Below are 11,988 nucleotides of genomic sequence, written 5' to 3'. Positions count from 1 at the left end.
TAGGTTAAACGGATTTTAAATAAATCAACCTCTTCTCAACAGTTTTTGCGACAATTAGCTTTCTCTTCCTATTAAGGCATTTATTATTATACAATGTATAGATTCTCAAACTTCAGTGGACATCATTATCACCTGGACAGCTAATTCAAACAGACTGCTGAGTCTACTGGCAGAGTTTCCGAATTCCAGAGGTCTCGGGCGGGACTTAAAAATTTGCATTTCCACTAAAGTCCCAAGTGAGGCTGATACTGCGGACTCAGGGACTACACTCTGAAAACTAACCACTAGTATAAAAGCTGCATTAAATTCCACCATAGCTAGCTTAAGAAGGCAGTCAGAAAGAGCCTAACAGGACACGCTTCACGATGAATATCTAATAACTACACACTCAAAGCCGGAACTTAGGTTTGAAGACCCTATATACTGCGCCCGGCGCAGCCCGGTTACGCCATTTCCTTCCTATTAAGCCCCGCCTACTACACCTCCCTAGCGAGAGCAAGCTTGACCGTCTAGAGGGCGCCAGGAATCCTGTGAGTCGAGTGACATCTCGCGATGTTTTTTCATATCTCGCGAGACTTCGTTTGCCTTGTCTTTTCCTCCTTCCAGCGCCCGGTTTTCCTTCCCCTCCCCCTCGCCACCGACGGAGTTCTTCCTTTAGAGACCGGGTTGCCCTGTTGTCGTCGCGAAGATTTTTTCCTACTGCTACTGCCTCTGCCGCCACCGCCGCTACTGGGCTTATTTCCCCGACCCCTTCCCGCCGCCCCATCCCCAACCCCACACAAGGTAACAAATCCTGTGAGGGAGCGTCAGGCCTCGCCGGGCCTTGGTCCCCCAGAGTTGGAGCAGAGGCCCGAGACCGAGGAGCCAGCCTCACAGGAGAGGTCTGGGCGTGGGCTGTCGGGTAGGAGCCCCAGCTCCTCTCCCACCCAGAGTTGATCGTGAGCGGCCCCGGCCTGCGTTGGGGCCTCTGTGCGAAAGGGCGAACACGGCCAGACTGGGGCGGCCGTCGGGTGGGGTAGGGACGCCCGCGCGGTTCTGCAAAGCCTCGGACAGCCGATGTTTAGGTTTCCAGGCCTGAAACAATCGACAAAGTTGTGGCGGGCTTAAAGGTGTTGGGTGACTGGCACAAGAGCTGCCTGGCTTGCTTTAACCCTTTAGGGTCTTTTCAGATTCCAGGCTTTCGCTGGACGGGAAATTAAGAAAGCCCCATAAGATTGCTTACCAATCATCAAGGAAGGGTTCATTCATATCTTGTTTGCTGGAGAATGTGCGAGCTACGTTTGGCAAATGGCAACGTTTCTGGGAATGCCTACATGCGAGAGTATTTTTGTTTTTGTTTTGAGGCGCTGGGGATCGAACCTAGGGCCTTGTGCATACTCTAGCGCTGAGCTACATCCTCAGCCCAGCGGAATATTTGTGTTGCTACTTAAGAAAATGAATCGACAACTGCATGTTTAAGTTGACTGAGTGAAAGATTTTTATTCTGGAGAAGAACTTCTACATACATGCTTAATTGATTTGTTCAAGTAAAGAGAGTTATTTGTGTAGATAACTGGGAATCAGTTTTATTTCGCCGTGGATGTATTCTTTCATGCTTAAGGATATGATAATAACCTTAATTATTGAGCTGGTCACAGTGCTTTCCTATAATAAGAGTTAAGAAAAATAAAGAAGTTTTTCTTTTTATCCCATGCTTTTTCAACCTTTTTAAATGGAATTGAACTGATATGTTCTGTAATCTTCAGAATATGTTACCTTGAAGTTTGTGATTTAGCTCAAGTCTAAAGTAAGAGTAAAAATAATGGTGATAAATATAAGCTGCAGGAGTACTTTGTATTAAAACTGGTTGATTCAGGCAGTTTAAGGAAATATTTTTTGTGCTTTGATATTTGACTTAGTTTTCATGGTCTTAACCTCTTTATTTTCCCCAGATGTCAGAGGATCTAGCAAAACAGCTGGCAAGCTACAAAGCTCAACTCCAGCAAGTAGAAGCTGCATTATCTGGAAATGGAGAAAATGAAGATTTGCTAAAATTGAAGAAAGATTTACAAGTAAGTATGAGTGAACAATTGTAGTTAACATTGCTTGAAAAAAATTTCTGTGGCTTTCAATTGATCTATTTTTTTAGAATCCATAGGTACTCAAAACACCCTTGGAGCAGGTTCCCCTCCTATGTGTGTACACATATGTGTAGGCACTGAGGCTTGTAGAGAAATATGGTTACTTCCTCAATTTATATGCATCAAAAAGAATAAACATTGTTTTTAATTATGTAAATCTTGTGTGCTCATAGGATTTCTTAAAAATTAGTTGATTTTGAAAGTGTCAGACTTTCAACAGAAGAAACTTTACAAAGGAATTTGCTTTTATTTTTCAAGTTTTGGCAAAGAAATTGAGTTCAAAAGGTAACTTAAGATTAAAAAAAATAGAAAATATAATCAGATTAAAATTTTTTTTAGTGATATAATATTGAGAGTGAAACATTTAATAACTTTTTATTTCATTGCTAGTGGGTTACACCTTATATTAAAAACACATCATTAAGATATCCCAAAGAGATACATGTTTTTGGTATTAATGTTAGTTAGGTGTTTGAACTTAAGACTAGGTTTTATAGTGTAGTTTTGACCTTTGTCAAGTTGAGTTCTTAATTTATTATGGGATAGTTCAGTAAGTATAACATTTTTAAACCTGCAGTGAGTTTCAAGACAAACATAAAAGCATGATAGTAAATACTTGTTGTTTCTCAGGACACCAGGTTAAGAAAAGTACCATATGTAATTTGTAAATACTAGTATTATAACTTTTCATCTTAAGAACTTCCTTAAAATTCTGAACCTGATTTTTTAAAGTTTTCAGGGGGTTTTGATTAGATGATCTCTGTACTGGTTCTATATCCTGTTTAATTAATCTGTCCCTTTATCATCCTGTTACCCACTAAATCTTAAATTTTAGGGATTTTATAACTGAAAATGAGTGAAACTTTTCTGAATTGGGGTCTAGGTTTTAGATTCTGAAAGAGGTTATCCAGGCATAAAATGAATTAATATTTTCAAATTCAGTTCTAGATTTAGGATAAACTTGCAAGTGTATGTTGTTTTAAAAAAATATAGAAAATATCTGGAATAATTTCAGTTCAAACAGAATCCTTCATAGAAGCCAGGCGTGTGGATTGTAGGGCCTACTTCAAGGCCCTTATGTAAAAATAACCTGGTGGTTTGCTCCTGTCCATTCAGTGAATTACTCACGTGTTCTGTGAGTATGCATTGCAGATATAACAAAAGCAAACTGACCTCTTTTCGACTTCAAGTATTGTTGGTTTTTTTTTTTTTTTTTTTTTTTTTCTTGCCTCAAAGAGATGCTCAGTCTACTTTACCAACTTAAAAGCAGTCCTTTTTTCTTTGAAGGAAAGAAAACATTGTGTGCAATGTTGTATTGTACCCTGCTTCCTGGGCAATGGGAGGAAAGATGTGGAACTGGTGGAAGGGGAATTGGGAGTGGAGTTTAAAACAGGATTATTATCAGGTCTTTTTAATATTTCTAGAGTAAATTATCTTTTAGGCTCTGGGCACAAGTATCTTAGTATGACACAGTTTATAGCAGTAGATACTGTAGGGAGAAACCACTATAGTAGACATTGTAGTGAGTACATAAAAGACTTATCTAGGGTTCGGTTAATGACTTGGGAATTGTTTTTCTATAAAATATCCTCTTTTTTATGCTGACCTGGTGGTGCTATAGGCCTGTAGTTTGATCTACTCAGAAAGCTGAAGCAGGAGAATCACTTGAGCCCAGTAGTTCGAGGGCATTCTGGGAAACATTGAAAGGCCCTTTCTCAAAAACAAAAAGACAATAAAAATATTGTGTAACTATTTAGAACAGCACTGTCCAGTAGACCTTTCTGTGATCGTGGAAATATTCTGTGTTTGATATTCAGTACCATAGCCATTGGACACGTATGGCTATTAAATATTTGAAATATAGCTAGGGTAATTGAGGGGCTGAATTTTTAATTTTACTCAATTAAATGACTACATATGGAATGGCACAGATTTAGAAGTTTAAGTGCTAATCCTTCAGATAGTGATAAATCAGAATGTTTTAACTAACCAGTCTTGATGAGTTACTTTTTTTATTCTCATGATGAGTAAAAAATTTGATTTTGATTATTAGATAGAGGCCTGTTTTGAACTGAAACTACTCAAAGATGGAAAGCATCTTTTAATATTTAGATAAAATTCTGAATGGTGTGTGGATATATGTTTCCACCTAGTAGTTGTTGTCTTCTTTGAGACTATAGTTATAGCTTCTGTTCTGCAATGTTTTTTTCCCCCTTTTCTGCTTTCTGCCATTAGTATTCAATACTGCTTATCACCTTTAATGAAAAGCTTGTTCAGATTGATTATTAAGTCTCTGGCTTTATCATTTTCATGTTTTTGGATCATCATATGTTTTTAATTTCTTGTGTTCTTATGGAATCATATCCTGATTCTTAATTTATTTGCCCTTTGATTTATGATAAAACATTCTTTCTGAACTTTTTTCAGTGACATATTTTTCCAATAAGGTTTCCATATTTATCTCTTTTATTGTCTTTCATAGTGTAGTTATTCAGCAGGCAGCAAATTAATCTACTGAAGTTCTATCAGCCTTTCTTTTCACTTAAAAGATAAAATAGGTATATTAAAATTCGGGCTAGCCAGCTGATTAGCTCCCCAGGCAGTGTATGATAATCACAAAAATAGTCAATTTATTAGGCTGTTTTGCTGAATAAACTGGTTCTAAAGGAGGCAGGGGTCAAGTCACTTGTCTCATATATTACAGTGGCTCTCTGCATCCCCGAAACGCCTTCCTTCAGTAAGCAGAGTGCTTGAGTGCACCCCCTTTGACCTGCTGATATGTAGATCACAACACCTGATGCTTCCTGGAATTGCCGATTACTGTAACTGCTGCCCATCTGTCATTGAAGGAGCAGTTTCAAAACTTGGGGGAGGAAAAGTAATTAATGGTATGTACCTTCAAGAACCCCCTCATACGTAAAATAGTTTTCTGATACTTTCGTCCATATGCACATGTGAAGAAAACAAAAAATTAGAAAGCTCTTCATAGTTTGTTGGGAAGTATATATAAAACCATGGCAAAGTCAGTTACAGGACATTAGGGGTAAATGCTCTGGATTTTGTTTTTGTTGAAAAGGGGTCATTTCAGAGCAAAGCTCTGAACATGCACAGCTTTTTAGGACCATTTTCTTTAAAAATATCTTTTCTTATGAGTATAGTGGGAAAATGTTCTGTCTGAAAAGATAATAGAGTTCTAACTATGAGATGCACAAATGAAAAATTTGTGTTTGAGCTTCAATGGTTAAACCATCCATAGGAGGATGTGGAAGTATTTAATGATAGAAGTATTATAGGCTCTTGAGTCAGGTTTATTGGATTATATCTTGGCTTTAAAAGGGGTTAACTAAAAACAAGACTGGGTAATTTACTCTCTTCTGTGTACTACTTTATGTGGAACTTCTTTGCTTTATTTGCAAAGGACTGTCTAATTAAAAAGTATTCAAGAGGCTGGGGTATGGCTCAGTGGCAGAGCACTTGCCTGGCATGTGTGAAGCGCTGGGTTTGATCCTCAGCATCACATAAAAATAAATAAAATAAAGATAATGTGTCCATCTACAAGTAGGTGGGGAGAAAGGTATTTGAGGACTGGTGCTATAACTCAATGGTAGAGTACTTACCTAGTATGCACAAGACCTCCAGTACCACCAAAAAACGTCATGTCCTATCTTTAGGGACTATGCAAAAGGAAAAAAAAAGTGTTCAAATAACTATTGGCAGTTAATAAAACTTAGAGGTGCTACTGTACTAAATCTATAACTTAAGTCTGACTCTTCTAGTTCTTTAATCCACAAAATCAGCCTTTCTCCAAAGGCTTACTATTTCTTTCTTTCTTTTTTTTTTTTTTTTTTTAGACCCAAATATTAGGTTTTCAAAAGTAGCCAGTAAGTTTTAAAAACTTTAGGAAAGAGCTAATATTTAACTGTCTTGGCTACTGAACCAGAATTACTATTACAAAAACTCAAAGAGTGTGCCAGAAGAAACTAAGTAGAGATAATCTTGCCAGTTTTTCTCCCCCAAACACACAGAATGTTTTAAATAAAACAATGTGGAGGAATAGGTATGCAGTATGTTAAAACAAATCAGATAAAATGGTACAGACCTTGGATTTTCGTTAGAGTAAAAATTCAGTAGACAGCAGAATCTATAAATTTGTACTATATCTCATGTTTTGGAACCATCCTTAACATACCTTTGAAGGAAACCAATAAATGTGAGCCTGAATTAGAAAATTATTAGCCACACAGAGGCATTGCCTGCCTGTGTTAGTTTTTTTTTTTTTTTTCCTTTTAAATTAAGCTGTGCTGGTGTGATTAATAAATATCAAGGTATATTTAAATTAACTTGATGTGTGCTTATTACTCAGTTGACGTGAGATTTATAATAAATGAATAGGAAGACTACTTGTTTCTTTTACATATGCCTACAGTGTTTTAGTAGAAATATGTGGAAGTAGGAATATTTTTGTTCACAAATAAGGCTGCTTCAAGTGTTTTGGGAATGGGGGGGTATTGACTAGACAGGTAATAAAACTGCTAAGTAATACCTAGAAGACAGAACAGTTGCATGAAGTATACATGATAAAAGTAAAAGGGACCTCAAATCTAATTCAATCCCTCATACTGTATTACTCATCTTTAGAGAGATTTATTTACTAATAAGCACTTTGAAATAATGCATGGCATAAGCTCAAGTCTATTTTATTTTTATTAGTATTTATGATTAAGATGAAGATATGTTAGGCTTAAATCACAGCTTCACTACTTATGTAAAATATTATCTCAGTTTCAACATGGAGTAAATCTCAATATTTCTTAGTGTTATAAACTATATCAGCTCTCAAACCACATAGCATTTATTATCAAAAACTAAGAAAGTAATTGATAATATGAATTATAAAATTAATGTTATGATTTTGTCATCCTTTTTTAGGAAGTTATAGAACTAACCAAAGATCTCCTGTCAACTCAACCATCAGAAACTCTTGCAAGTTCAGATAGTTTTGCTTCTGCTCAGCCCACTCATTCATGGAAAGTTGGAGACAAGTGTATGGCAATCTGGAGTGAAGATGGACAGTAAGTGTAGAAAAAAAAAACCCCTCTAACTTAACATGCAATAATAAAATACAATGGTAAGATTTTTTATTCAGTTTGAACTACCCTATTTTAATCTTTCCATATAGGCAATGTGATTTTCAGAGCCAATTTTTGGGTGGTTGCCATTAATGAAGTTTAGGTTTAGCTTTAGATTAAATTTGAGGGAGAAGAATGGTTTACATCCCAGAGGAGAGAAAAATGAATAGTTATTTTCCAAAATAATCTAAATTATTTCCTCCTTAAGTTGAAAACTGAGCAAATGGTAGATTGCCTCAGATTTCTGTGAAGTGCATACACTGAAATCACTCCTATAAGAATTTATTTTTTTCTCAGAGAGTTGAACTAAAGCATATTGAATAGATACATGTTTAAGAGACTTTCTTGGCAATATTTTGATTAGGACTTCTTTTTTAATACCAGATGCATAACTCCAACCACTCTTGAATTTTTGTCAAAAGGGCCATTTAACTTCAAAAGTTTCATTTTAATCACATATAATAATTGAATCTCTGCAGTATAAGTCTTGTAGGCTGAGTACTAAATCTTTACTCACCTGCTTACAGCCATGATATCTTTACAGGTGTTACGAAGCGGAGATCGAGGAGATAGATGAAGAAAATGGCACCGCTGCAATTACCTTTGCTGGTTATGGCAATGCTGAAGTGACTCCACTGTTGAACCTGAAGCCTGTAGAAGAAGGAAGGAAGGCAAAGGAGGACAGTGGGAATAAACCCATGTCAAAGTAAGTAACTTTGGCATTTTAGATGTTCCCCATTTGGGTACTTGAGGTAATCTGCAAATGGAAGCTATATGTAGCCTAAATTGGGGTGAGGAAGTTAGAATACTGTTATTGTTCTAAAGATGAGTGACACAGACTCAACATGGTCTGTTATGTGTATGCCTAAGTGAAGACATATTGGTTCCCTCTTGGGCATTCCATATTAGGAGGATACCGTACTATACTGAGGACTATATTTTTTACAAGCCAGGAGCTGAGGCTGTATCACAATGAAGACCAACTTAGGCTTCCTCTGAGTATACTGAGTTTATATCCAAAGAGAACACTTAATCAAAGAAGCACTTTAATAATAAAGTGAAGATATTAGGAAGGGATAGAACACACTTACGAAGGGAACAAAGATAAAGTACTGGCACTACAGTTATCAGGGCAGTTTTCTTAAGGAAACTGCCCTGAAGTAGAGGTAACAGAAAGATGCCTGTGGTAAAAACTTGGGACTAGAAGGTGGGGTTTTCAAATTTTTAAGTTACAACATAAGTATATTTGGAAAAATTCTGTCACTTGTTAAAATAACACATAAACATCCCCAGTAAGAAAAATCAGATTGTAAAACTCTGTATAATCTCTGGTTTTAGTTTTTTGGCTTCTGTATACAAAGCCATACTTGGCTTCATGGTGGCAATTATATAGTATGGGGATCTAGATTTTATTGCCTCTCTTAAAAGATTTTTTTCTTCATCCTTCATTTGGTTGGTTTTAACTGAGTGCATATTATTGATAGTTTTAAGCTCTAATCCTATTTAGAATCCTGTGTAGGATTTTTGAACACCCCCCCCACTCGGTGTTTTTGCTTTTTGTTTTTTTTTTTTAACAATTGTTAGCTGTGAGGGTGGGGTTGTATCTCGGTGGTAGAGCACTTGCCTAGCACACATGAGGCACTGGGTTCAATCCTCAGCACCACATAGAAATAAATTTTAAAAAATAAAGGTGTCCACCTACAATTAAAAAAAAAAACTATGATTTCCCTTGTGCTGCTGCATTCTTCTAGGTGAAATAGTTTTATATGTATTCAGTCCATTCATACACTTTTTCAAATGCTCTGCATTATACTTCTATATCTATTTGGGAATTGATTTTTAGGCAGCTAATTATTTGAAATTTAACATGTTTCTAAAACACAACTGATAGAAGCTATATAAAAGTGAAATAAAAAGTGCCAGGCTTGTGGTACACGCCTATAATCCTGGTAAGTTGGAAGCTAAGGTAGGAGGCAAGTTTGAGGCCAGCCTTATCAACTTAGCAAGACCCTGCTTCAAAAAATAAAAAGGGGCTTGGAATGGGGCTCAGTTGTTAAACATCCCCTGGATTAATCCCCAGTACCCCCAAAAAATGTCAAGTATATAGTTAAGTGCATGTATGAATACAGCATAATGAATACCACTATTATATATAATGAAATTGCACCAGTAAAAAATACTTTTTTAAAAGGCTTAGCTGAAATATTTGATTTATATTTGTGAGAGATTACGTATGAAAGCTTTTAAGGATACTTTAAAAAAAAATTTTGTATACTATTGCCAGGTGATTGGCATTGATTTTAATGATTCAGTGCTTTTATTCATGGAGAGAAGTATGTGTAAGTTTATTGGATTTTTGTGTGTGTGTGTGTGTGCATCTAAGGTTCACAAGAAGGTCATCTTTTAAATCTTAATAGTTGACATTTAGCTGTTTTTACTACACAGAAAGGAAATGATTGCCCAGCAGCGTGAATACAAAAAGAAGAAAGCTTTGAAAAAAGCACAGAGAATAAAAGAACTTGAACAGGAAAGAGAGGACCAGAAGGTGAAATGGCAACAATTCAACAACAGAGCCTATTCTAAAAACAAAAAAGGCCAGGTTGGTAAATCTATTCATCACACTTTGCAAATCTGAAAAATGCAATTGTCACTAAAATGTTTAAAATGAAAAAGGAGGTACATAGATTTTTGAAACTTATGATCAAAATCATTGCCATTCCTCAATTTTGCTTTTTGAAAAATATCTTATTAGCCACTGTCTCTACAATAAAAACATTATTCATGAGAGTTTATGTTAGGAATGACAAATTTGAAAAATTATTTGCTGCTTTACATACCACTTAGGGACAGTGTGCTGAACTCTGCTTTATAAACATGTCTTTATGTGCATTGCTGTTAGATCTTATTTTAAAAAGCTTTTAAGTTCTGTTGGTTAACTTTCTGAGTGTTAGGTAAAAGATAATCATAACATCCATGGAAGTTCACAGTCAGGACAACCTGGCTATTGTACACATCTTTGTTTTTTTGTTTAGTCACCTCCATTGGTAGACATGATTTCTGGAAAATAGTACTTCCTTTTCATAAAGATGTTCATTTTATGACTTAACAAAGGGCAAGGGATTTCATAATTTAGATATCCAATAGACACTGCTGTAAACTTCAATATAGTCAGAGTTGTAGTTATGCTAGAACTGAAGACTCATATTGTAAATTAGGGTTGGATTTGAGATTGCAAACTATAATCTGGAGACAGGTAAATGCCCAAGTGTTATGAGTGTTTGTAGTGTGTAGAGATAATTTCCACATATTATAAGTTAGAATAAATGGCTTCTGTTTAGTGAATTTTGACACTAGCAAACAAAAGCAATGAGCTTTTCTTTTTTAAAATATTAAAGCTAGATTGTTTTAATATTAAAGTTTAAAATTTACTTTTTTCCCAAAACTAATCAGAAATGGTTTCTGTTCTTTCCCTTAGGTAAAGAGGAGTATTTTTGCTTCACCTGAGAGTGTTACTGGCAAAGTTGGAGTAGGAACTTGTGGAATTGCTGATAAACCTATGACACAGTATCAAGATACCTCTAAATACAATGTCAGGCATTTGATGCCTCAGTAATCAGAAAAACTGTTGGATTTCATCTCTGCAGGGCTTTACATTTACCTTTTTATTCTTATATTTTTCTAAAGGTAAATTATTTGTTAGATGAGTAAGGAAGATACTATTGTTGTCATTGTTTGACTTCAATAGAATGAAACTTGAAGAAATTGCATTTGATAACTGCTATTCATTTAACTTTTCATTTATACTACCACAGTTCCCTCAGAGTTTGTTGATAAGGCAACTTTTCTAGATAGATGCTGCTTAAATCAGCACTTAAAATGAATTGTTGATCTTCCTAATATCAGGCCCCCCACTTGATGGTGTAAACTTTTTGTAAGTCATAATTTTAATTTTCAAACACTTTGAACTTGACACATTCTAGAAATTCATTTGGAACATCAAGACAAAACACCAACTTGCTAAGGAGATCTTTTTGGGTTTTTCCCCCTTTGTCTTCAACTTTAAAACTGAGCTCTTAACCAGACAAGCCAAAATATGGGTTAATTTGTAAATGGTAAAGTTTGTTTGAGGTTTTTTTCCTTCAATAACTTGTTTTCTAAGCCTGTACGCCATCTCTTCAAAATTGATCTAGATTTTACTTTTATTCACTGAGTTAGTTTTATGTAAGAAACCATGTTAGGATGAACTACCTTTCTAAGGTGTTTTTTGTTTGGTGTTTTGTGGTTTTGTATGTTTGCTTTTTCCTTTGTCAGTTTTTCATATATGGTTAGTGGTACCATTTTTGGATGTGTAATGTTTATATGGGAAAACAAAAAGCTGATGTATAGCCCTGTATACAGTGTAGATACTATTTTTGTAAAAAACCAAGGCTAAATTAATGAACAAGAGTACTGAATGTTTCATCATTAAAATTTCTTGTATTTCTTGTGCATTAATCTGACCATAATTTCCCTGTATATTATGTTCATGTAGCTGAGTTTTTAATTTTTATTAACTAGATCAAGTTGCCAGCATTTGTTGGTGTGACATCAGTTATCCTGAGTTGAGTTAAAGCCAAATACATGCATAGAAAAGGGTCTTCCTATTAATGGGAGATGATTTTTAGAATGTGTGTTAATTTCAGTTTTGTATGTTTAACTTTTATTAAATAAAGTGTTTTTAAAATCTCCAGGGTGTGTTA

General features: G+C 35.4%; 1 protein-coding gene across 2 annotated transcripts; it reads left to right on the top strand.

Moving 5' to 3' along the window:
- The first annotated feature begins 595 nt into the window (after positions 1-595).
- Positions 596-11,988, top strand: SMNDC1 (survival motor neuron domain containing 1). Of its 2 annotated transcripts, none has more exons than XM_081267083.1 (6): positions 596-783; positions 1,932-2,051; positions 7,050-7,192; positions 7,794-7,955; positions 9,695-9,848; positions 10,725-11,988. In XM_081267083.1, exons 2-6 carry the CDS (start codon positions 1,932-1,934, stop codon positions 10,860-10,862), a joined length of 717 nt encoding a protein of 238 aa, XP_081123209.1. In that variant the 5' UTR covers positions 596-783; the 3' UTR covers positions 10,863-11,988. The 2 variants fall into 2 exon arrangements, with proteins under 2 accessions (XP_081123209.1, XP_081123210.1); XM_081267084.1 differs by lacking the exon at positions 596-783 and adding an exon at positions 876-1,015.

This window comes from Spermophilus citellus, assembly GCF_964194105.1.
Source record: "Spermophilus citellus genome assembly, chromosome: 15".
Taxonomy (NCBI): domain Eukaryota; kingdom Metazoa; phylum Chordata; class Mammalia; order Rodentia; family Sciuridae; genus Spermophilus; species Spermophilus citellus.
The sequence above is the reverse complement of the archived record's forward strand: the minus strand, read 5'-3'. Positions and strand labels throughout refer to the sequence as shown.

Bases quoted from the DNA above. Each gene is read 5' to 3' on its own strand.
- SMNDC1 (XM_081267083.1), top strand. From the start codon at position 1,932: ATGTCAGAGGATCTAGCAAAACAGCTGGCAAGCTACAAAGCTCAACTC. The intron at 2,052-7,049 runs GTAAGTATGAGT...ATCCTTTTTTAG, and splicing joins AATTGAAGAAAGATTTACAA to GAAGTTATAGAACTAACCAA. The intron at 7,956-9,694 runs GTAAGTAACTTT...TTTACTACACAG, and splicing joins GGGAATAAACCCATGTCAAA to AAAGGAAATGATTGCCCAGC.